The sequence below is a fragment of the Sander vitreus genome, chromosome 11 (genome assembly GCF_031162955.1).
Source record: "Sander vitreus isolate 19-12246 chromosome 11, sanVit1, whole genome shotgun sequence".
Taxonomy (NCBI): Eukaryota; Metazoa; Chordata; class Actinopteri; order Perciformes; family Percidae; genus Sander; species Sander vitreus.
In genome coordinates, this window is record NC_135865.1 from 23334157 (window position 1) to 23358468 (window position 24312).

At 39.3% G+C, this 24312-nt stretch overlaps 1 protein-coding gene across 2 annotated transcripts; it reads left to right on the top strand.

Moving 5' to 3' along the window:
- Nucleotides 1-1328: 1328 nt before the first annotated feature.
- Nucleotides 1329-21512, top strand: cyp27a3 (cytochrome P450 family 27 subfamily A member 3). 2 transcript variants are annotated; one of them, XM_078262410.1, is made up of 9 exons: nt 1329-1870; nt 6511-6701; nt 8068-8267; nt 9966-10163; nt 11261-11424; nt 18188-18354; nt 19162-19243; nt 19454-19660; nt 20921-21512. In XM_078262410.1, exons 1-9 carry the CDS (start codon nt 1613-1615, stop codon nt 21077-21079), a joined length of 1626 nt encoding a protein of 541 aa, XP_078118536.1. In that variant the 5' UTR covers nt 1329-1612; the 3' UTR covers nt 21080-21512. The 2 variants fall into 2 exon arrangements, with proteins under 2 accessions (XP_078118536.1, XP_078118537.1); XM_078262411.1 differs by lacking the exon at nt 19162-19243 and having other exon boundaries at nt 20921-21011.
- The last annotated feature ends 2800 nt before the right edge of the window (nt 21513-24312 follow it).

Sequence of the window (24312 nt, forward strand, 5' to 3'; positions counted from 1 at the left end):
CCACCACAATACAATGGAAGTGAATGATCTTTCATTTGTGGTGCTTAAAGAATAAATTAAAAAAAAACTTAACTGCAACTTTCTGTAATTGTCTTTCCAGAAATGTCCCGGTGACTCAACGATTCCACAGACTTCACTGTGGACAGTTTTGCATTGAAACTGCTTTCTACTAGAGAAATAGTCCCTATGTTAAAATAGTTCACAGTGAGGTCTTTGGATTTTCCAGTGACACTTTTTCTGTAAAGACATGCTGTTTTTTTCTTCCCAAATGGGATTTCTTAATGGGCATGACATTACATTCTTGACTTTGGAAATAGGCGACACAGCTATGTCCGTAGTAGTTTTGTCAAACTAGTTTTAGTTTTCTTTCACATTGATTTCTGCATTGACTGTAATTGCAAGAAAGGTACAATTACTGTATAAAGGTAATTGAACTTTTCTTGCAATTACAGTCAATGCAGAAATCAATGTGGATCAGGATCAAATTCTGAACTCAACCTTTAGACAAAACCCATGAAGGCAAAGTGTCCCAAAAGTTGATCTATAACATTTACACACATATCCAAACAATATAAGGTCAAACTGCAAGACAAAAAAGTCGTTGAAAAATGTTGAATCCTGTAGTTATTGTCTTTTTTGATGTGCTGCTCTAGAAGCTCCAAGTTATTAATTAAGTTAACCCCCCTCATTAAAGAGTCATATTTTAGGAATCACTTTATTTGTCATTTTGAACATTAAAAAAATACATGTAAAAACAACGTGTTGTACTGTAGTTATTCTCTCAACTAAGTAAACTAAAATATCAACAGATCTTTTTGAACATGCGTGTTAGACAAAGTTTATATATCAAAGTCCACAGTTGGCTAAGTGGTTGGAATTTATATTATTAAGCAGTCTGCTGCGCTGTGCCAGTGCAAACAAGGAGCCATTATCAGACAGACTGTTGTTTGGAATTAAATTTGTTCCAATATGTTCAAACAAAACTTCTTAAGTATCAAACAGAATCACTCACTGAAGCAAAACAATTCTAATCTCAAATAGAATTATTCACTAAAGCAAAACAATTCTAATCTCAAAAGTAAAACTTGCAACAAATATTTATGTAGCTAATGTAAACTATTGGACTTTTACTTATTTGATATGTCCTTTGTTTACAGTTCCCTCTGCTTCTTTCTTACTGATCAGACTTAAGCTCTCACTGTCAGCTTTGCAGTGACCCCGCTCCCTACTGCTGCCAGATTTTTTGTTTGTGTGGGCGGGTCTTTTCAGGGGTGCGTCCCCATTGGCTAAAGAGTTTTTTAATGACAACCAGATATTGTTCAGTGCAGCCACACACCCTTTACAGTGGCACTACTGGATGTATTCTGGAGAGAGCAAAAGTCTGATCAGTGAGAAAGAAGCAAATAAAACCGTAAACAAAAGAAAATGTTATCAAACAAGTGAAAGACCGATTTACGATTACACAAATAATTTGTTTGCGAGTTATGAGTTTTACTTTTGAGATGACATTTTTGTTTGAATATATTGGCACAAATCGAATTCCATAGCTGTCGTCGCTGCTGTTGTTTGGACCTCAGACACTGCAGAAAAGCAGACGGTTTATACGGTTAAAATGCTCCGAAAATGTCTGCTGAACATCGGACTGCGAGTGAGCCGTCAGCAGCATGAAGGGATTCACAGAGTGACAGCGGGACTGAATCCAGGGAATTATGGGAAGATCCACCGCCGCGACGTCTCCTCCACCCCCGCCACCGTGATGGGTGACAACGTCAAAATAAAAACTATGGACGAATTAGGCGGACCAAGTTTCATGACTACCTTAAACTGGCTTTTTGTAAAGGGATATTTCCAAACGACGCAGCAATTACAAGTAAGTAAAAGGGAATGAGTGATTCTGTTTGGTTTGGTGTAGAATGTTTTGTTGTTTGTCGTTTTTTGGGGTTATATTGACCTTTGTTTTTCTTTCACCTTGATTTCTGCATATACTTTAATTGTAAGACAAGTTAAATCACTGTAGTCTCTGTATAGGATCAGTTTACCCAAATTGCAAAAAATATAATATAATATTTTCCTATATTTTCTCACTTACCTCTAATGGTATGGTAGGCAGTTGTGTGTGCATTGGTTTTGCATCTGAAATGTATTCCCTGGACCCAGTGTCATGGAGATGAACTGAATTTTATCTGTGCTGCAGGCAGCATTGAAATGTCTGTGTAAGAACAGAGTTACCCCTGATAAGTCACAGGCCTCACTTTTCTCATAGGGACTGTTTATTCAGCAGGAAGTATGAAAACAAGTCAGCAAGGGGTAAGTGGGACATTGTGTCTGAAAAGAAAAGCTTTTTGATGGAGGCATCTCAGATGTCACTAATCTGGCGAAAATAAAACCCAAACTATCTGCATGGAAAGTAGTCTAGATGAGGACGGTTAAGCAGCTGGATTTTCACTGCAGGAGGCTTAAGTTGATAGTAATCGACTTCAAGTGCTCATATTATGCTCATTTTCAAGTTCATAATTGTATTTAGAGGTTGGACCAGAATAGGTTTACATGGTTTCATTTTCAAAAAACACCATCTTTTTGTTGTACTGCACATTGCTGCAGTTCCTCTTTTCACCCAGCTCAACTCGCCCTGTGTGTTGAGCTCTCTGTTTTAGCTACCGAGTGAGGCATCACACTTCTGTTCAATCTTTGTTGGGAGTTGCACATGTGCAGTACCTAGATAAGGACTACTACCCATAGAACTCAACAGTCCCGCCCCTCCTCTGAGAGACCTTGGGTTCCGGAAGTAAATTTCCCATTCATTTCTCCCATTGACGTCTGGAAAAGTGTCTGTATAGAAAGAGTTTTAGACCATGCCTTAGGCTAACCAGGTGGTACGTGACTCATAAGCATACACCGTATCATTTCGAGTAAAAGAACAAACAGAAAATCCCCAAAAAGTCAAAGGTACAAGACTGTGTACATATCGTCATCTCAGAGCGAAGGAACTACTCATCCCCTAAACCACGCGCACCACTGAACAAAGGAAGCTAACGTTAGTTTAGCTAACAGCTAATTTGGCTAACCGCTAGCTGAGACAGAATGTAATAACTTTAAAAGACCCTGAAAATAAAACCTGAAAATAACTAACATACATAACGGCTGTTACGTCAGCTGTAGGCGGCTTTGCCCAGTATTAAGTTTGAGTTGACGTTATTTTAGACTGAATCAAGCTGTCAGCTAGCGGTTAGCTGAATTAGCTGTTAGCTAAACTAACGTTAGCTTCCCGGCAGAGGATAACGTCAGAAGCGTGGAACAGATCGTGATTCGTGGAGTGTCGTAAATCCTCGTGACGGATCGTGCAGGCAGCACAAATCGGGTACTGACACCCCCCCTTCTCACCAGCATGAGTTCCACCAATCAGAGGAATCACTGTGGGATTGTGGGATTGTTCAGGATTGTGGGTAATGAAGTACTTATCCAAGACACAAAGCACCTCCCTAACCCAGTTTGTAAAGGTAGGTGGGACTGGGGATTTCCATTTTAGCACTATCAACCTCCTCGCCAGCAGAGTTGTGAATGCTATCAAGTCCTTGTTAGCTGGGGAAAGAGTAAGTGGAAAAGGCCATACACCAAACAGAGCAGTTAAGGCATTAGGAGTCACATCCCTTCCAATTACCTTGGATAAAGTACTAAAGATCTCAGACCAAAATCTAGTCAGAGAAGAACAGCTCCAAAACGTGAATAATTTGCTGTGGCTTGTTGGCATCGTTCGCATAGGGGAGACACTGTATCAAATATTTTTGCAAGCCAAGCTTTAGTGTAGTGAGCTCGATGGAGAATTCGACATTGCATAAAGCTGTGTCCAGCACAGATTGAAGACTTGTGTACTCTCTGTAAAATCTCCTCCCATACATTATCCAGAATCACCTCTCCAAGATCTGTCTCCCAAACTGTTTTAAGCACAGTAGAAGAGCCTTGACAGAGGTTAGAAATATTTAAATGAATAGAAGAAATTGCCCCCTTTTATGAAGAGAGAAGCTTCAGAAACGTTTCGAAATCTGAGGACTTAGGAAGAGCAGGGAATTCTGGGAATGAGCTACGGATAAAACTTCGAACCTGAAGGTATCTAAAAATGTCCTTTAGGAAGCAAAAAATTATTTTTCAATTGCTGAAAAGAAGCAAAAATAGAACCAACATACAGGTCTCTAAAGGTTTTTATGCCCAGCCTAGTCCATATAGAGAAAGTGCTGTCCAATAACGATGGGGGAAAAAAAGGATTAGCTGCAAGTGGAGCACCAACAGAAAGTGTTTGCAGGCCAAAATGACGTCTAAATTGAGTCCATATTTTAATACTGGAGGCCACCATCACATTGTTAGTATAACCAGAAATAGAAAACGAGAGGGGTGAGTACAGTAAGGCCTTCAACAATACCGGATGAACAGAATTTTGTTTCCAGGATCAACCATTATGGAGGCACCGCAATATCTCCATAATTAACACAATAGTTCAGATTTCTAATGTTTGTTGCCCAGTAATAGTAAAGGAAGTTTGGCAATACCATTCCGCCCAGAGCCTTGGGCCTCTGTAAAACTTGTCGACGCAACCTAGGAGTTTTCTTGTTCCAAATAAAATCAAAAATAAGACTATCTACTTTACGAAAGAATGAAAGAGGAAGGAAGAACGGAATGCATTGGAATAAATACAAAAAGCGCAGGAAAATGTTCATTTTAATTGTATTGATTCTGGCAGCAACAGAAAGGTTTAATAGTGACTATCGCTCAAAATCTTGTTTAATTTTTGTGAGCAGAAAGAGAAGATTTTCCCTATAGAGATTAACCAACGTTTTGGCAACATACACTCTGAGATAAAAAAAGCCAGAGTTCATAACCTTAAATGGCATGTTTTGGAGTCAAAGTGGATTTTTATTTACCTCTCCATTAACAGTAAACATTTCACTTTTGCCCAGATTAAGTTTATATCCAGAGAATCTACTAACTTTGTCGAGGACTAAGAGGGCTGCAGGAATAGAACGTGACAGATTAGACAAAAACAGCAAAAGATCATCCGCATACAGTACTACCTTCAGCTCTACACCATCCACAAATATCAGGATGAGACCGCAGAGCAATTGACAAAGGCTCCATCACAATGGCAAATAAGAGCGGGCTTAAAGGGCAACCCTGCCTTGTAGAGCGATGTAACTGAAAATATTCATAATTTGTGCCATTTGTCCTGACCAAGGCCTGAGGAGAAGCGTATAACAGTCTGACCCATGAAACAAAATTTCCCCAAAACCAAATTTCCCCAAAATGAAAAAAAGATAATTCCACTCTACCCTGTCAAACGCCTTCTCTGCGTCCAGTGCTATCGGAGCTTCTGGGAGAGCGATTGGAGGAGGATTATAAACCACATTAAACACCCTTCTAAGATTAAAAAAGGAGTGTCTGTTGCGAATAAACCCAGTTTGATCCAAAGATATAATTGAAGGTAGGACAACTTCTAAGCATCTGGCTAGCAACTTGGACAATAATTTGAAGTCAGCATTCAGCAGACTAATGGGACGATATGAACCGCACGGGAGTGGGTCTTTACCTTTCTTTTAAAAGCAGAGAAATGCAAGCCTGGTTTAGGGTGTGGGGAAGTGTGCCTGACCTGTAAGACTCAGTAAACATCTCTAATAAGTGCGGGGCCAGCTATTTCCAGAATGTTTTATAAAACTCGGCTGGGAAGCCATCCAGGCCCGGACTTTTACTACTTTGTAATGATTTAACTGCTGCCTCAAGTTCAATTGCTGTGGTAGGACGTTACAGCTCCTCAGTTGCAACCCGATCCAAAGTGGGAGTGTTAAACCTATCAAAGAAGGAGATCATATCCGCAAAGAATTCAGTATGTAACAAACAAAAACACGAGAGAATAAAAAAAAATAAAAAAGAGTATGATACACAACCACTCAATACATTTGAAAAATAGCATAGGTGCCAACCCATTAAGACATTGCATTTAAGTATTGCACAAACTAGAAACATTCAACAACTTTTAGTCAGTTCAGTTTCATTATTTTGGCCATGCAGCCCAAAAACCCAAAATTTCATGTTGGAATAAGCAAACTAAATGTGTGTTTCGTTCACAGGCCTTCAATCAGTGCCAGCTACAGTAGCTTCAAAACATTGTGAATACACATACAAAAGCAAATTCTTAATTACAAAACATTCTACCTCAGCAGTTTGTGCAATGATTTTGACCATTTATGCAAACATAGTGCAAAGCTCTAGTGATGAAGATTACCTTAATTAACGATATAGAAGTGAGAAGTGTTTTTTTCCCCCTATGATTTGGGTGAACAGTTCCTTTTAAGGTTATAGACATGTGTAAATTAACACGTTGCAAATATTAGTTTCCCAGCTGAAAGGCTGAAATGTTCACTTTCTAATTCCAGTAGGCAACTGATTGTGCTAAGTACATGTTAAGTACTTTAGTACATTGAACATCTAATAACTCAATGAATAACTCACACTCTTTGCTCACAGATTGAGCACAGCAAGATCTACGGTCCTCTGTGGAAGTCAAAGTACGGTCCACTGGTGGTGGTGAATGTGGCCAGCGCCGAGCTGATAGAGCAGGTGCTGAGGCAGGAGGGGAGACTCCCGGTCCGGTCAGACATGCCCCACTGGAGGAGCTACAGAGAGCTCAGGAACCAGGCCCATGGACCCCTGACAGAGTAAGTGACACCCCCATAGATCCTCAAGCTTTACATCCACTTCTGTGTTCCAAAGGGTTCAATTTTCATTTGCTCAAATCTGTCCTAAAACTGGAGCTGTAACGATTAGCAAACTATTTGATAAGTTGATCGACAGAAAGATTATCGGCAGATTAATCAATGAAAAATATGGTTAGTTGCTGCCCTACTTAAAACAATAATCAATATGCCGATCGGTACATCTAAAGAGTTATTAGTCACTGTAACTGTTCCTGCTGTCCATACTGGCTGTGAACAGATCCCCTCCAACAAAAATCCAAAGTCCCCGTTTTGTGCAAACAACAAAATAAACATTCAAATGAAGCTAATATGAGGATTCAGAAGTTAGAGTTACATGAGTATCCTCCAAATTTTTGTATGAAATTCCCTTTTGCTCTGTGACAGCTCAGCAAGAAACAATGTCCCAGGAAACACAGGGAAATTGTTAGACTTTAACTTTGTAATTTTGTTAATTAATTTGTTAATCTTTTAAAAAGCCCAACTATTTTCCTAATAATTTTACTCATTCCACTAAATGTATGCTGTCTGGCTAGCCTATTATGCTCTTTAATTATCATACTAAAAGGACAGTAGGACTCATTGACGATGTAAATGCAGTCTTTAAAATAACCTTTTTAGGCTATAAGGTGATGTGATTTTGCAACCGAGGGCCTTACAGGGTTAGAGCACTGGCTAACACCAAAACATACTGTACAATCTAATGAATAACTTGATTTAAAAGAGGAAGTCAGTTATTTAAGTTCTAGTTCAATATAATTCTTGGGAAACTAGTGTATGTATTAAGTTGCTGTGTGCTTTGTACTTGATGTGTACTTAATGGTGTCAGGGTTCATTAATGCAGTTGAGTGATGGGAAGAGTGGGAGGAATATCAGCTTTTCCTCATTGTTATTCGTTTTTTCCTGTCAAACCTGTTGCAGCAGCACTCGTCATTAGTGGTGAATGTTGTTTTTATATTAGAGAGCTGCTGACATGTTAACAACTCTGCACCCTGACACTAAAAACAACCTGCTAAATACAGGTGTTTTTAAATGTTTCATGAATTTCATTCACAAATGAAAGAATAGTTTAGAGTAAAGCGAGAGGAACCAAATGGTCGCAGCTAAAAGCTCAAATAGGCATGTAAACAAGAGTCCTATAAGTCAAATGTAATAATGTCCACTTTGAAACTGGCATAATTTCAAAGATAAAGAAGTTTCCATTGAAATGATATGATGCAGGCCTGTCTTTCTCTAGCTCAAAGCTGATCTTAAAGCTTGACTAGGTATTAAACAACTTTATCTTATTTTGTCTGGAAGCCCATTGCCTTTTAATAATTGTCATTTGTAGAATGGGAGCCAAGTGGCAGCGCATCCGCAGCATCCTGAATCCTCGGATGTTGAAGCCCAAACACGTCTCCTCCTACGCTAACACCATCAACGGGGTGGTGACAGACTTCATCGACAGAGTGGCCTGGCTGAGGGAAACCAGCGGCCAGGGAGTTATGGTCAATGACCTGACTGGAGAACTCTACAAATTTGCTTTTGAAGGTAAGCAGAGAACAAACAAAGGAAACCAGCTGTGGAAACTCATCTTTTTTTATGATACTTGAAAACACATTGGTTGTAATAGAGGTTACTAAAAGACTAAATGCATGTCACTTAATAGTTGCTGTTTAAATAAATCGTACATGAATGAAAGAAACTGCACTTTGTTATAATTCCACACAACTTGAATGGAAAATGTTTGTGTTCTGCAGTACTTTTTTACTTATGTCAATCATTTCATCATGTTACCTCTAAAAACACAGGACGTAAGAAGCAAACTATAAAACAACAGGTACAATATAAGATAATTAAGTTATAGTCAGACAGATAGAAGACTAGGGAGATTACACAGCACAACATTTAAGAGCCAAGTACTCTTGACAGAGTATCTGCTCGGAGAGGCAAGAAAACCCATCACATCAACCTGTGGTTTGGGCTGTGCAAAAAGTTAAAACATATGTTTTGTCTGTATAGACCAGAGGAACACTACTCAAGCCGACATAAGACTTTAAAATGATGCCAACATTTGCTCTTCAAAGACGTCATTTAACTTTAGCAACCTCCCAACTCCAACCTGTCACCCAGTCTCACCTCGGCAACCTTGGATGCTAGGAGAAAATTAAGCGGTAGATTAAGACAGGAAGAGCAGGAGGACAAGCCAAAAAAAGCAACTTGGGAACAGTGAGATCTTTTACTGTATTAGTGAGATGTTTTTGGTCAGCATGTACACCTAACCTGTCACACAGCCAAAACCTCAACACAGCCCCGTCCCTCTAACTGCCTAACCAGAAACTAGCTAAACTCCCCCTAGTCTTCAGGTAGCTTGCGGCAGGTATTAACACACTGATAGCCCTATGGGATGGAAAGGCAACCAGAGAACCCACAAGGCACACCAGGTAGAGCAGAGGGGTCGTCACAACTAATTACTGTATGCAGGATGGCTTCTTTCACTGTTATATTATAGGATCTTATATTATTCTGTTTTTCTTAAGAACCAATACACATTGAGTATTTTATTGTTGTTTGTCAATGTGGAGTCAGTTTTGGATACTACTGTTAAAGTACTTGTTAAGTAATGATTGCAACAACACATTGACCTCTTTACTGGGTGGAACAGATAATAAGTCAGCTATATGTAGGGCAACCTGTCAGTATGTGTGTGTACACTGCAGTCATTCATGGTATTGACCTGACTTGACACAGTTGTTGAGTCTTTTGGCCTTGACAGCTGATTAGATACTTTGTGTATGATCAGTATCAGTGGTTTTAATACCTGGTTTGGTGAGAAAGACTTATTGGCCTGCACATAGCTCTTACCTCAACCCCATCCAACACCTTTGGCATGGACTGGAACACTGACTGTGAGCCAGACCTTATCATCTAGCATCAGTGTTGGACCTTATTAATGATCTTGTGGCTGAGTAAATCTCTGCAGCCAGGCTCCAAAATCTGGTGAAAATCCTGAAACCAGAAGAGCAGAGGCTCGAATAGCAGCAGATTAATGCCCATTGTTTTTGAATGACATCTTCAACAATCACATATGAGTGGAATATTTAAGTGTTCACACCTTTGGTCATAGTGTAAATAGTGTATGTGCTCCGGAAAGGAGGAAAATAACCAGTGCATGTTATATTAAAATTACCTGTTTTGTCCAGCAGAAGCCAAGCAATCTCTGTATAACAACTGTATATTTCTATGCAGGGATCTGTTCAGTGTTGTTTGAGACCCGTATGGGCTGCATGAACAAGGTGGTACCTGAGGAAACCCAGAAGTTCATCTTCTCTGTGGGGGAAATGTTTCGGCTCTCCCCTATCATTGTCCTCTTCCCCAAGGCCGTCTGGCCCTACATGCCTTTCTGGAAGCAGTTTGTGGCAGCCTGGGATAATCTCTTCAGAGTCGGTGAGCAGCATTCATTTCCACCATCGAGTCAAAGTGTAGCATGTTTTAGGTAATTCTGTTACAGAAAGAGGGTTACTATTTAACCCTCCTGTTATGTTGCAGGTCAAACCGAACTGAACTGAAATGAACTGAACTGAATTGGACTGGACTTATCTAGACTGTTTGGTAGAAAGGTGGCGTTAGTGTTAGGGTCCGTTGACAGCCCCTTTTCTGCCACTCCCCATTACTGACTGTTATCACTAAGGGCCTTATCTTGAACCCGGCGCAGCGCTGTGCAAAGCCTGACGCAAAGCCCGACGCAAAGCCCGACGCAAGTGTCTTTGCTATTAAGACCAAACCAAACTATCCAGCGGCCACGTCATTTAAATAGCAAATGCACCTGCGCCCATCTTTGCGCCCATGAGCATGCTGGTCTTACAGTGAGGTGTGTTCAGGTGAATTCTTGGTGTATTGCTATCTTGAGGCAGCAGGAAGTGATCGCGGCATTGACCAACAAAAACCTGGTCTAAAGTCAATAACGCAGCATTTCATCGTTATTTTAACAGCGCATTAGTCAAATGCACCTAAGCTCGTGCACAGCACACACACACACACACACACACACACACACACACACACACACACAGGGAAGCACAGCAGCACAGAAACATGCAAAAGATTACAAATAAAAATATTACAGTGCAAATCCACTATCATAATAGTAATGCGCCAAGGTACAAACGTGCCTGCCTTTTAAAGGGAATGGGAGATGACACTGATTGGTTTATTGCATGTTACGCCCAAAAACACACCTATGAATTAATGAAGACACTAAGTACAACCCCTTAGATCGTTAAAATAGGACCCAAAAGGTTATTAGAGCTCACACTTCATGGCCATTTGCATTAATAAATCATTTCAAGGACACTAGGCTCTGGTAACTCCCACAAAGTCCCAAGTCCACCTCACAGGTCTGCTGCCCTTACTCCTTATTCCCCCTTATTCCGTCAGTTGAAAGTGTGTTTCTTTTGCCATCTAGTGGGCAAAAGTGTCGAGCCTGTCTCCTCCTAGTGTTGGTTCTCCCATGTGAAATAAAAAAAGATGAATTTGTCTTATAGCTGAAGAGCTGGTGAAGCAAAAAATGGAGGAGATCCAGGGGAAGGTGAACCTGGACCAGAACTTGGAGGGGGCATACCTCACACACCTGCTGCTCAGTGATCAGATGACGGTCACTGAGATCCTGGGAAGCATCACCGAACTCCTGCTGGCAGGAGTCGACACAGTGAGTAGATGCAGTGTGTTCACTCTGTGGGAGGGAGGGATTTACTGTACAGTAGTTAACTTTTCCTACATTTAGTTGTCTTATTGGCTTAAAGTAGAACAATATACATAATGCCTCATTGTAACACATGAAATTGTGCTTCACATTAAAAAGTATGCATTAGAATATTGGAACAGTTTTATGTAACCTAGGCATTAGAGTGCTGACTGGGCCGATTTTTCTGTCCGAGCCCGGCCCGCGTCCGACAGTGCAGTAACCGAACCCGACCCGAGCCAGACACAGTTAAAATCTCCTTTTTTTCCTCATACTAATGACACATGTACGTTTGTTTGTGTGGAAAGCCCGCTTTTATTAAGCAACTGTAGGAAGGCATTCGGAAATGTCAACAGATGAGCATCAGCGCACACGGGGCAACAAGCGCACGTTAACACAGGCGCGCACCTACATAATAAGCTTTTTTTAATTTAAAATGTCCAATGCCTTATCGCACTGATGTGACCGAGCCTGACCCAAACCCGAACATCCTTTCTAAATATCTGTCCGAGCTCGGTTCGGGTATCGATCCTCTACTAGGCATCTATAAAACTTCCAAAGTTAGCCCAGTTCTAACCCAGACAACTTTCAACCTAAAGATCACCAAATCAGTGCTCAGAGAGAGGGCACCAAACATTACATTAAAGAAACCCTGAAGATGGGGGCCGTGCTTGAGCATGAGTAGGGAGTAGACGTGTCTTTGACAGCTCCCGCAGAAATCTATCAAATTTATACATTTTGGATAAATAAATATTATTTATAGAATTATAAATAATCATTTAAAAGAGACGGTGGTATCATTAGATATGGTTATTCTGTCATATTTTCTGACAGTATTTTCTGTTTTATAGTCAGGGGCGCAACTACCCAGTGTCAGAGGGGTATGCAGCAACAATTTTGGCGGTCGCCCGGTTGCCCTTGGCAACCTAACTGTGACAATTGGCAAAAAAAAAAAAAAATCAGCAACCCCTGGTTGATGTGATTTGAGTGGTGAGTAGCTTTCCATCTCTGTCTGCACTATTTTCCCCCCAAAAAGGACACAGTGAATAGGTTGGTCAACAGAACTTCAAACCATACTGGACATTTAGTTTTGTGTGGTCTAACTAATAGAACTCCTACCTGATGTCATCACTGGTCTCATCTCTACTTGATGCCATCGCCGACCTCATGTCTGTCTCATTCACTCCTTGCCTGTGTTCATCTCCACTAAGACATATTGTCAAACAAACATTATGTAATAGATTTTTCATTAGTTTTTCCATATTAATAATATTAAGAAATGAATCTGTTGGTATCAAGTGGCTCCCCCTACACGTCCACCTAATGTTAGACCTACCTGTTGCCTTCCCCTGTCTTTCCTGATCCACCATCCTCACACCTGAATGAAATGAACTCACTGTTAAATATAGCAGCCTAAATTCAATTCTTAAATCAGCCTAGTGATGGCATCAGATAGGACAACTATTATGCAGTAAGGTTGTGCTGCTGTTGAAATTACATTCACATTTTGGATTTTAAATATATATATTTATTTTCTTCATATTTATTTATTTTTCTTCTTGTCATTTATTGTGCATGCTACCTTATATTTACCAGTTGTTATTTGACGTTAATAAAATTGAGATATGTCATGCATGGGATTGGTAACTTAGGGTTTAACCAAAATCTAAATGTAGCTATCAGCAACATTGGTTTGCATTAAGTTAGCAAACACCAGCCAGTCTGTTAACATTAATATTTGCAAGCCTCCAAGTTTGGTAGCAAATCTATGCATGAGTCCATGGTAAACCAGAGTTATTGCCTTAGTTATGTTTTCCAGATTCTTGTCATTTATTGTACATGCTACCTTATATTTATCAGTTTTTAGCTCAGCAACCTCGATTTTGCATATTCTAAGCTATCCGTAAACCCCCACTTGGCTGCTACATTCCCAGTGTTAGCAAACGCTAGCTAGTCAGTTAACATGACTATATATAACATTGACTATACGCTCACGGCGCTCCCCCCGCCCCCCTCCCTCTTCTATGTCAACATTCTATGATGAATCTTATGAGACAGGGCGCCTACTCTAGCCTGTTAGTCCTCTCAGATGTTATATAATAACATTGAGGAAATGCAGAAATGATTTAGAAACGCACAACAGCAGCAACATATAGAAAATACTAAAAAAGGATTACTTTCTTTTCTCGCTTTGGCGCCCCCCATGGAGCTGCGCCCCATGGGGGCAGTGAACGTTTTGTGTGTGAAGGTGTGTATACACATCACACGTAACGCTATATATGTACGCAAAACATCCTAAATGAATTTTTTATTTATTTTATTTTTTATTTTTATTTTTTTATGATCACCACCGGTCTCCCTACAGTGACTTCCTACGATCTATGGATATCATGGTTTCAATAATGTAAAACGGTGTCACAGGTCATTTAATATACTGTTGGAGAGGTTCATCAATGTTTGAAAAAAGTATCCATCATTGTGGGTAGTATGCAAATGCAGGTTTGCAGTAGTTTGAAGTTTTCTGGGGGGGGATAGCCTTCTTAAGGCTTGTTTATGTGTTATATGTAGTAGTTTTGATGTGGCATTTGTTCTCTATACAGTTTGTGCACCTATCTGGCTTTTTTATCATCTAAATGGGGTAGACGCAGGTATTTTTGAATTGAGTGGTTCTAATGACACAGAGTAATTCACATCTTGTCCCAGGTAAAGATGACATGAAAATTATAAGCTGGAATGTGAAGGGTCTGAATCAGGCAATCAAGAGAAAAAGGGTTCTCTCTCACTTACAATATCTTGGGGTTGGTATTGCTTTCCTACAGGAAACCCACCTTCAAAATTGAGACCAGTCTAAAATTCACAAAGAATGGGTGGGGCAAATGTTTCATTCACAATTTAACTGTAAAGGTAGAGGAGTAGCTATACTCATTCATAAAAAGAGTCCTTTCATTGTATCAGACACTATCTTGGACCCAAATGGCAGATATGTGATGGTTGTGGGAAAGCTGTTTCAACTTCGCTTAGTATTGGTCAATATTTACGGCCCAAACTTTGATGATGATAATTTTTTTTAGAAAGATGCTAAACTCCATCCCTAATCTGGATAGTTATTACTTGATTATGACTGGGGATTACAACCTTACAACTCTGTCTGGGATCGCTCTTCTCAGTCTGTACCAAGACCGTGTAAATCTGTGCAAACAATCCAGTCGTTCATAGATATACATAAACTTATAGACCCATGGAGATTTAAACATCCCACCAAAAAGGAGTATTCATATTACTCTAATGTACACAAGTCATTTTCCAGGATAGATTTTTTTTTTGGTTGACCCCTATTTGCTTAATGTTATTACAGATTGTAAATATGATCCAATCATTATTTCTGATCACGCCCCGGTTAGTATTAAGGTAACTCTTCCGACTCAGAGGACAAAACGGACATGGCAGCTTGACACACTCCTGCTGGCTGATTCAGACTTTGTGTGGTTCATTACAGAACAAATAGATTTCTTTCTACAGGTAAATAGGACTTATGGCGTCTCAGCCTCAACCCTCTGGGAGGCACTTAAAGCGTATCTCAGGGGACAGATTATTTCTCGCTCTGCTTATATTAGGAAAATGAAGTATAAGAATATTAAGGAGCTATCTTCAGAAATTAAGGCTCTGGACAGACTCATATGTGGTTCTCCGACCCCTGATTTGATTAGGAGGAGAGTAGTCTTACAAACTGAAATTGATCTCTTAACTACCACCAAGCGGAGAGGCTCATCTTTAAGTCCCGTAGTAGATTCTATGAAGAGGGGGATAAGCCTTCCAAACTATTAGCTAGTCAACTCCGCCAAAAAGCGGCGTCCCGTATTATTTCGCAAATTATGCTACCTGATAGCTCCTCAACGGAGGACCATCAGGCTATTAACGACTGCTTTAAAGAGTTCTATTCTAAATTATATTCTTCAGATTCAACACCTGATCACAACCAATTTGACACTTTTTTTCTAATCTGAACATTCCTACAATTGACCCTGACTCTAAAGAACGATTGGAACAAAATCTGACACTGGAGGAAATCAACAACGCAATAATGTCCCTTCAGAGTGGAAAAGCCCCTGGCCGGACGGGTTTCCAACTGATTTTTATAAAAAATGTAAAGATAAACTTGCCCCTCTTCTTCTCTCAGTCTATGCAGAAGCACTGAAGAATAACATTCTTCCACCTACGCTCCGCCAGGCGTCTATTACACAGTTATTAAAGAAGAATAAGGACCCTCGAGATTGCTCATCTTATAGACCAATCAGCTTGACTAACTGTGACGGTAAAGTGTTCTCAAAGGCGATTGCACTCCGGCTTGATACCGTACTTCCTTATGTCATTTCGGAGGACCAGACTGGGTTTATCCAGGGCAGACAATCCTATTTTAACCTGAGACGATTGTTTAATATCATCTATACTGAATCTAGCACTCCATCCCCAGAAGCAGTAATATCGCTTGATGCCGAAAAGGCGTTTGATTGGGTTGAGTGGGATTACCTTTTTCATACACTTGGGAGGTTTGGTTTTGGCCCTAACTTCACTCACCTTATCAAGCTCATTTACACTGATCCAACTGCCTCAGTTTATACCAACGGTATCTCATCTGAGTATTTTCCTCTTCACAGAGGGACAAAACAAGGGGATCCAGTGAGTCCGTTGCTTTTCGTTTTAGCTATAGAGCCACTTGCCATAGCTCTTAGATGCAATAATAGTATACAAGGTATCTCACGTGGTGGCCTAACTCACACTGTCTTGCTTTATGCAGACGACTTGTTACTATATGTCACCAACCCCATCACAACTACCCCTGAAATCCTTAAAATCTTGCAGGAATTTGGTAACATATCTGGGTATAAACTAAATTTTAACAAAAGCAAATACTTCCCCATTAGTAGTAATGCCAGAGAATATCCCAATCTGCCATTTAAGTTGTCCACCGAGTCCTTTACATATCTGGGTGTAAAAGTCACCAAATCCTATTACAGTCTATTTAAAAGTAACATCACTCCTCTGTTGGAACAGTGCAAACCAGATATTAAAAGATGGTCTATTTTGCCACTGTCTCTTATCGGGAGAACAAATTCTGTAAAGATGAATATTGTACCAAAGTTTCTATATTTATGTCAGGCACTGCCTGTTTATATACCACAGTCTTTTTTCGAGGCATTTAATCAAATGATTTCCTCCTTTATATGGAATAATAAATCAGCTCGCATAAGAAAAGAATTTATGGAAAGACCAAAAGGTGTAGGTGGGCTTTCACTTCCAAATTTGCGCACGTATTATTGGGCTGCGAATTTTAATGCCATCTCTCTGTGGTTAAAAGATTGGAATGATAGGATCCCTGCATGGCTCCAGACTGAAAAGGTTATAAGCAGCCCACACTCACTCCCTGCTTTACTCTGAGCACCCCTACCATCACTAGTTAATACTATTAAGGATAATATAATTGTAACTCAATCACTACGCATCATAATTATCAGTTCAAAAGATGTCTGGGTATTCAGAGTATTTCTATTCACTCACCAATAATACATAATCATCTTTTTCCAGCATCCCTAATGGACAATGGCTTCAAAATTTGGTATGACAAGGGCATTCATAGTATTGAGGACCTGTATGTTAATGATACTTTTGCTAGCTTTGAACAACTATCCAGAAAATTCGGTCTGACCAATAATAATTTTATGCGATACTTAAATAAATTAGAGATTTTACTCGTAAAAAGTTTGCTAATTTTCCTACACTCCCCTCTCCTTCCTGTTTGGATTCCCTATTAAGGCAGAATATCATTTATTATTTCACATATTCGAGAACAGTGGGAAAATGACTGGCGCAGCTGTCTGATGACGAATGGGATATGGCTCTTACTAAAGTCCACTCTTCTTCCATATGTTCCAGACATTCTTTAACACAGTTTAAAGTGTTACACAGGTTGCACTTCTCAAAAGCCAAATTTGCAAGAATATTTCCGAACGTAGACCCATTATGCGATAGATGTAAACAGACACCAGCTACTTCCTATCACATGTTCTGGTCTTGTCCGAAACTTGTTCCTTTCTGGTCATCCTTTTTTGAAGTCATCTCTAATGCTTATGCTTATAACATCTCACCTTCTCTCTTGGTTGCTGTTTTTGGTTGGTTTTCTGATACAACGGGATCTGTTCCCCCTGTTCATTTACAGAGGGTCATTGCCTTTTCCTCCTTATTAGCTAGACGCTTGATTTTATTTAAATGGAAGGCTGCTACTCCTCCATCACACCACCACTGGATTAGGGACATTATGCAGAATGTTAAGCTGGAAAAAATCAGATGTATCCTCAACGGTTCCATCAATAGATTCTACAAAACCTGGGACCCTCTGATAACTTATGTGAACAATTTACCTGGTCTGGAACTGGAACTCTGAATGTTTACACCTGCCCTTGGTCAGTCCTGTAATAAGGAATGTTAGGTGCACTTGTTTTGTTTTTTTCCTTCTATCTTTTGTCCATCTGTTGTCTGTGACAAGTCTGTCAGGTTGATTTGGGGTTTGGTCTGTCTTTGTCTTTCTCTTGTTGGGATTGTTTTTCTATGGTTATTTGTAAAATAGAGAAAACGATTGTTTTATGTGATAATTGGAAAAGTACAAATTAAGTGTTTAAAAAAAAAAAAAAAAGGAAACCCTGAAGATAACAGTGTGCGTTCCTTTCTGTTGCAGACCTCCAACACTATCTCGTGGTCTCTGTATATAATGGCTCAGGAGCCAGAGATCCAGGAACAATTATACCAGGAAGTGATAAGTGTTTGCCCTGGGGACAAGGTGCCAAACAACGATGACATTGCTCAGATGCCGTACCTGAAGGCCATCATCAGAGAGACTCTACGGTTAGAAGCTTTCTTTCATTTTTATTTGTATATATTACATTAATAGGACACTTGATTGCAGGACATGCAGTTTCTTGCAGCGACCACTATGTTTGTTCTGACTAAAAGGAGATAACATCACCCGGGGTCCAAACTGTGGACATCTATCTTATTACTAGACAAATAAAAATATTGAACTCTACACTTTGATTAACAACAATTTTTGATGCCATATATGATAGTGTAATATAAATCAAATCAAATCAAGCTTTATTTGTCATTGCATGAATACAGTGTATTAAAACAACGAAATTCAAAGTGCCACTCCAGAGCAGTGCTTTTAAAAAGACAAATAATTAGTAAAATATCTAACATATGTAACAAACACCCCCCATCCCCTACATACATTCCACTCTCTCTTTTCTCTCTCTCACACACACTCACCCACCCACATGTGACTGACACCCTCCCATCCCTCCCAGACAACACACACCCTCCTGCACACATATGCATAAGATAGCAGCAGGTTTCAGCGTAAGAAGAGAAGAAAAGTTTGCAGATGAGGTAATGTCCAGAGGTAGTGTGGTTGGTCATGACAGGGGATAACGTTTCAGCTGTCACTGAAAGGAATAATAGATATAATAATAATTTTTGGAAATTTTGGGAAATTTCTTAATTTGCTGTCTTGCCTAGAGTAAGATAAGAAGATTGATACCACCCTTATATCTAGGACACTTATCAATGGTTTGTCTTCATTGTGATCCCATTGTGTTTCCCAAACAAACAGCTAAAACTTGTTGACTCCTCACTGTGTTCTGTGGTCACCAGGCTGTATCCAGTGGTACCAGGAAACGCCCGTGTCACTGTTGAAAATGAGATTGTGGTTGGAGATCATCTCTTCCCCAAAAACGTGAGACACATGTCAGACACAACAACAAGCCCTGACATGTTCTGACATTTAAGACTTTAAACTTTGGAACCTCACTTCATCTAAAGCTAATAATCACAAAGCTTTAAGCCTACCAGCTACTGGTATGACTGTATAAAGGTCCTGTGTACATTTTACTTCCTTAATGAAATCCACAGTATTACATTGTAACAGGAATGACCTCTCTCACAGACGCTGTTCCACCTGTGCCACTATGCTGTGTCCTATGATGAGGATATTTTCCCCGACCCCCACTCCTTCCTGCCACAGCGCTGGCTTCGAGGAGCGGAGGAGAAGTCCAAGCACCACCCGTTCGGGTCAGTGCCGTTTGGTTTTGGGATCCGGGCGTGTCTGGGCAGACGGGTGGCTGAGCTGGAAATGTATCTCCTCCTATCCAGGGTAAGGACATCTCATTGCTGTTGCTACCATGACCGTAGATCTGCTTTCTCTGTCAAAGCTGTTATCATTCATTTCTGGTGCTTTTCTGTAGATTAAGAAATGGAAGTCTGTGTGAAGTTATCAGCATTCTGAATCTTGTTCATTCCTTTTGTAAACACCTTTTGCGAGCAAAATGTTTTAAACTACACTACGTGCTGAACACTTCATTTAGATCATTTCAAAAACGTGGGCATTAATCTGCTGCCATAACATCCTCCACTCTTCTGGGAAGAGTTTTTATAAGATGTTGCAACCTGGTTGCATGGATTTCATGTGAACAGTGATGTTGGGTGATAAGGCCTTCAGTTCATCCTAAATATGTTGGCTTTAAGGTCAGGGCTCTGTGCAAGCCAAGTTATTCACAACAAACTGGGACTTGGCTTTGTGCTTGGAAGAATTCTCATGTTGAAACAGGAGAAGTACTTCCCCAACCTGTTGCCACAAAGTTCACTATTGACTAAAATAGAGATAAGAAAGACTGTGCTGTAGCATTACCATTTCCCTAGTAAATGAGAGTGTGCAGTTTGCTCTACCAGGAAACTAAATCAAATGTAATTTAAACAAAAATGTAATTATTATTAAGTTATTCTATTATTATTTTAATGTAATATGTTTGGCTTTATACACGTTTTACTTAATTTTAATCAGAAACACAATAAAAAAAAACTTTGAGTAAAATGTTATATTTCCAAGGACAGAGCACTCCTTCAGTAGTGTGGTGAAGGAAAGCTCTGTATGATTGAAGCACCAGTAGGTTTGCAGATTATTGTATCAATATGTATCAGTTGTTGTTGTTGTTGTTTTTTTACATGTTTTTATTAGTGGCTTTTGACTACTGCTGCACCCAAACCAACATTTCAGCCGTAAAACCTTATGAACAGAACTTTTAAACACTTACTCTACCTCTGCTTTCACTCCCAGGAAACCGGTTATTTTTTAGCTACATTCAGAGAGCCGTATTGATCTGTAGTAGCTATCTAACCAGAGCACAGAGGTATGGCTGTTCTTCTTTTGTTAGTCTTGGCAGTAGAATGGAAACATAAAACACGCCATTTGACAGTAACGCTAAAGCCTGTTATAATTCAGTCAGCTGCTGTTAGTAATAATTAAACGCAATGTGGACTGTGTCTGCACTCTTGTGCCTCACATAAATGTGTATCCTGCCAAAAACAGCATTTCACGTATTTCTACTTGAACAAATGTCTCTTTTTTATTTTGAAGTTGATAAAACAATACGAGATAAGGCCGGATCCTGCTGGAACCACAGTTTTGCCGGTCACCAGAACCCTGCTTTGCCCTGCTAAACCAATCAACCTGCAGTTTCTGGACAGACGAGTCGAGCAGGAGCAGCCAAGAAAAGAGGCAGGAGTTTCTCTGTGAGCTGTTTTAGTATTCACACTGTGTTGCCTGCCTGTCACCAAGCACTTATTTATAGAGTGTTCACATAATGAGGACTGGCTGGAATGCACCGAAACTGTGGCATAAACATACAAGCTGAATGAAGATGTGATAGGTTGTATAGTAAAGAGTATAATGCTGTATGTATAACCTTTGATTGTTGTTTCATGGAAATATGAATACTTTATGATTTATTTAGTTTTATTTCCACAAATGTCACGTTTTTTCAGTTGTTAGGGCTGTCAGCACGGCTGACTGGTTCTTTACTGTCTGGAGTTTGCATGTTCTCCTCGTGTGTGTGTGTGTGTGTGTGTGTGTGTGTGTGTGTGTGTGTGTGTGTGTGTGTGTGTGTGTGTGTGTGTGTGTGTGTGTGTTCCCTTTAGTTTCCCCAACACCAACATACATACATGTAACTCCTACAAGACAAGTCTTGTGTTATTCTATATATTTTTCTTGATGTCACAAATCCCATGAACAGACCAAAACCAACAATGTGTTAGTCTGATTTTCAAAACTTTCAGACTTCCCCACTCTGACTGTGGCAGCCAGCCCTAAGTCCCAAAGGTTAACCTTTAAAAACCTGTCCATAAAATATAGTTTAAATGGGTTATGGGTTATATGTTGCAGATATACACTTAAGGTACACTTGTTATAATGTGCAGCAGCAGGACAGTTTATGTGGGATTGAGTCAAATTAAACCACAGTGAGTGTGTTTATGGTAAAGCAGGAACATGTCACCCAGTGCAACAGTGTGCCTCAGTGATTTGTTTTTAATAGTTTTCAGACAATCTATGGCACAGAGGAATAAGATATCAGATATATCAGATTTGAGATACACAGACAATACTTGTTAGTAGGATCGCTTCATTGTAGGTGTTATTCTGTTCATGGGATTTGTTTAAAATAAGAACATTATTGAATATAGCTAGCCTCATCCTTTTTTAAAAAGCACTCAGAGCTGTAGTTGGTCCATCAGCACTTGGCGGGTTTTTCATTCGGCAGAGATTTAGTGTTTCTTGTGCATAGAGAAATGTATTTTTAGGTTTTAAGAGTTTTTAGATTTGTGATTCAATTTACGATTCAAATTCCCAGTTTGTTATGTGTGCAGTATAATATTTCATATGTCTCAGTGGGTTGAAAAGACGCATCTATTTCTAAGACAGCACAGAAAAAAGGGGTGAATCACGCACAAATTGCAACAGAAAATCTGACTCATAAAAGTCTCCTCTATAACATATAAAAAGTCCTAAGATATCCAAGTGCTGGAAAGTATTGGGTATAGTAAAAATACGGGAATCAGTGATGCCACAATTTCCCATTGCAGTCCATTTTAAGAGGAGACACTAAGTGTGAATAGGGAAAATATTTTAACTAACAGATATCACCATGTAACTTTCACAGTTGATTTCTTATTAATTATAGTGCTCAATGTGCTTTTTGGCTTTTTCCCTTTCCTTTGTGTTATATATCTTTTTTGTGCATGTTATGGTTCACAAAGTGAAAAAGCCCAAAGTCCAGTAAGACAATATTTTCTTGTATTACAAGTTTTCGGAACTTTTATTTTTAAATACGCAAATGAGCCATTATCTGATTAACTTATGTGCTGAATAGCATAAATAAAGGTGTTTCAGTATTTTTCTACATAAATATTGTCTTTAAGTGCTCATATTATGCTCATTTTCAGGTTCATAATTGTATTTACAGGTTATATCAGAATAGGTTTACATGGTTTAATTTTCAAAAAAACACCATATTTTTGTTGTACTGCACATTGCTGCAGCTCCTCTTTTCACCCTGTGTGTTGAGCTCTCTGTTTTAGCTACAGAGTGAGGCATCTCACTTCTGTTCCATCTTTGTTGGGAGTCGCACATGCGCAGTACCTAGGTAAGGACTACTAGCCAGTCAGAAGCAGAGTATGAGGGAGTGCCACGCTATCAGCTAGGCGAGCATTATAATGTGTGTTACAAAGTGACGTACGTTCGTCACAGAAGTAAAGGCTGGACTACAATAGAGCTGTTTGGAGCAGTTTGTGAACAGTGTTTTCTGTTGGAGATGGTAAGTCCCTTTGGGGTGGACTTTGGGCTTTTTCACTTTGTAAACCTATAAAATGCACAAAAAAGATATATAACACAATAAAGGAAAGAGGAAAAGCCAAAAAGCATAATATGAGCACTTTAATGTAAGTAATCAACTGGGGAAGTTTCATGGTGATATCTGTAAGTTCAAATATTTGGTAACACTTTACTTGAAGGTATCTACATAAGAGTGTCATGACACGGTCATGACACATGAACCCTAACTCTAACCCTAACCATAACTTGTCATGACAAAAACCGAATGGCACTTACTAAAAGAAGCGTTATGTCATAAACGTTTATGACTTGTTTATAATGTTTATGATACGTTCATGACAGTGTCATGTCACTCTTATGTAGTAAAATGTAACCAAATATTTGCCCTATTCACCTGTAGTGTCTTCCCTTAACAAGGGCTGCAATGGGAAATCGATTTCAGTATTTTTCAGTACTTTCCACCACTTGGATTAGAGGACTTTTTATGTGTTATAGAGGAGACTTTTATGAGACCAGATCAGTTGAAAGAGTTTCTGTTGCAATTTGTGTGGGTTCATGTTGCATAATGCCTGTACTATTAGTACTACTCATCACCATGTCATCCTACTATTTCTCCTGATTTTGTCTAATAAAGGCAGACGTGTAAAAATGTGTATTATTGTTACTTGCTTATTTACATTGTGTGAGACTGACGCTGTGTCCCAAATCTAAATGACTTATTCAAGCAAAATAAAGTAAAGTCAAAACAGTAGGTATGCAGACTTAAAAAAACACTTTTGTGTTTAGTGTGTTCTTGATTGACTCTAATGTCCCACAATTCAATGCACAAAGGAAATTAATTGGCTTTACACAAAAATTAAAATCAGTGGTAGTGATGAGACAGATAATAGAAAGTTAAATAAAATAATATTTAATAAAATAAGTTGGATCAACAATTTGGTTTCTCTATGAAGTTTAATTGGCAGTGAATATAAAGTCGCAGTTTGACTTACATCTGGCAGCACATATTTCCTGTTAGCTGTTAGTATGAAATGGTAAAGTAGGCCTATATTCATATATTAATTATTAATATATGTAGTCATATGGTATTTTCTCGTTATTAACCTACTAGTTAACTAGTTACCAAACTTGGAGAAACATAA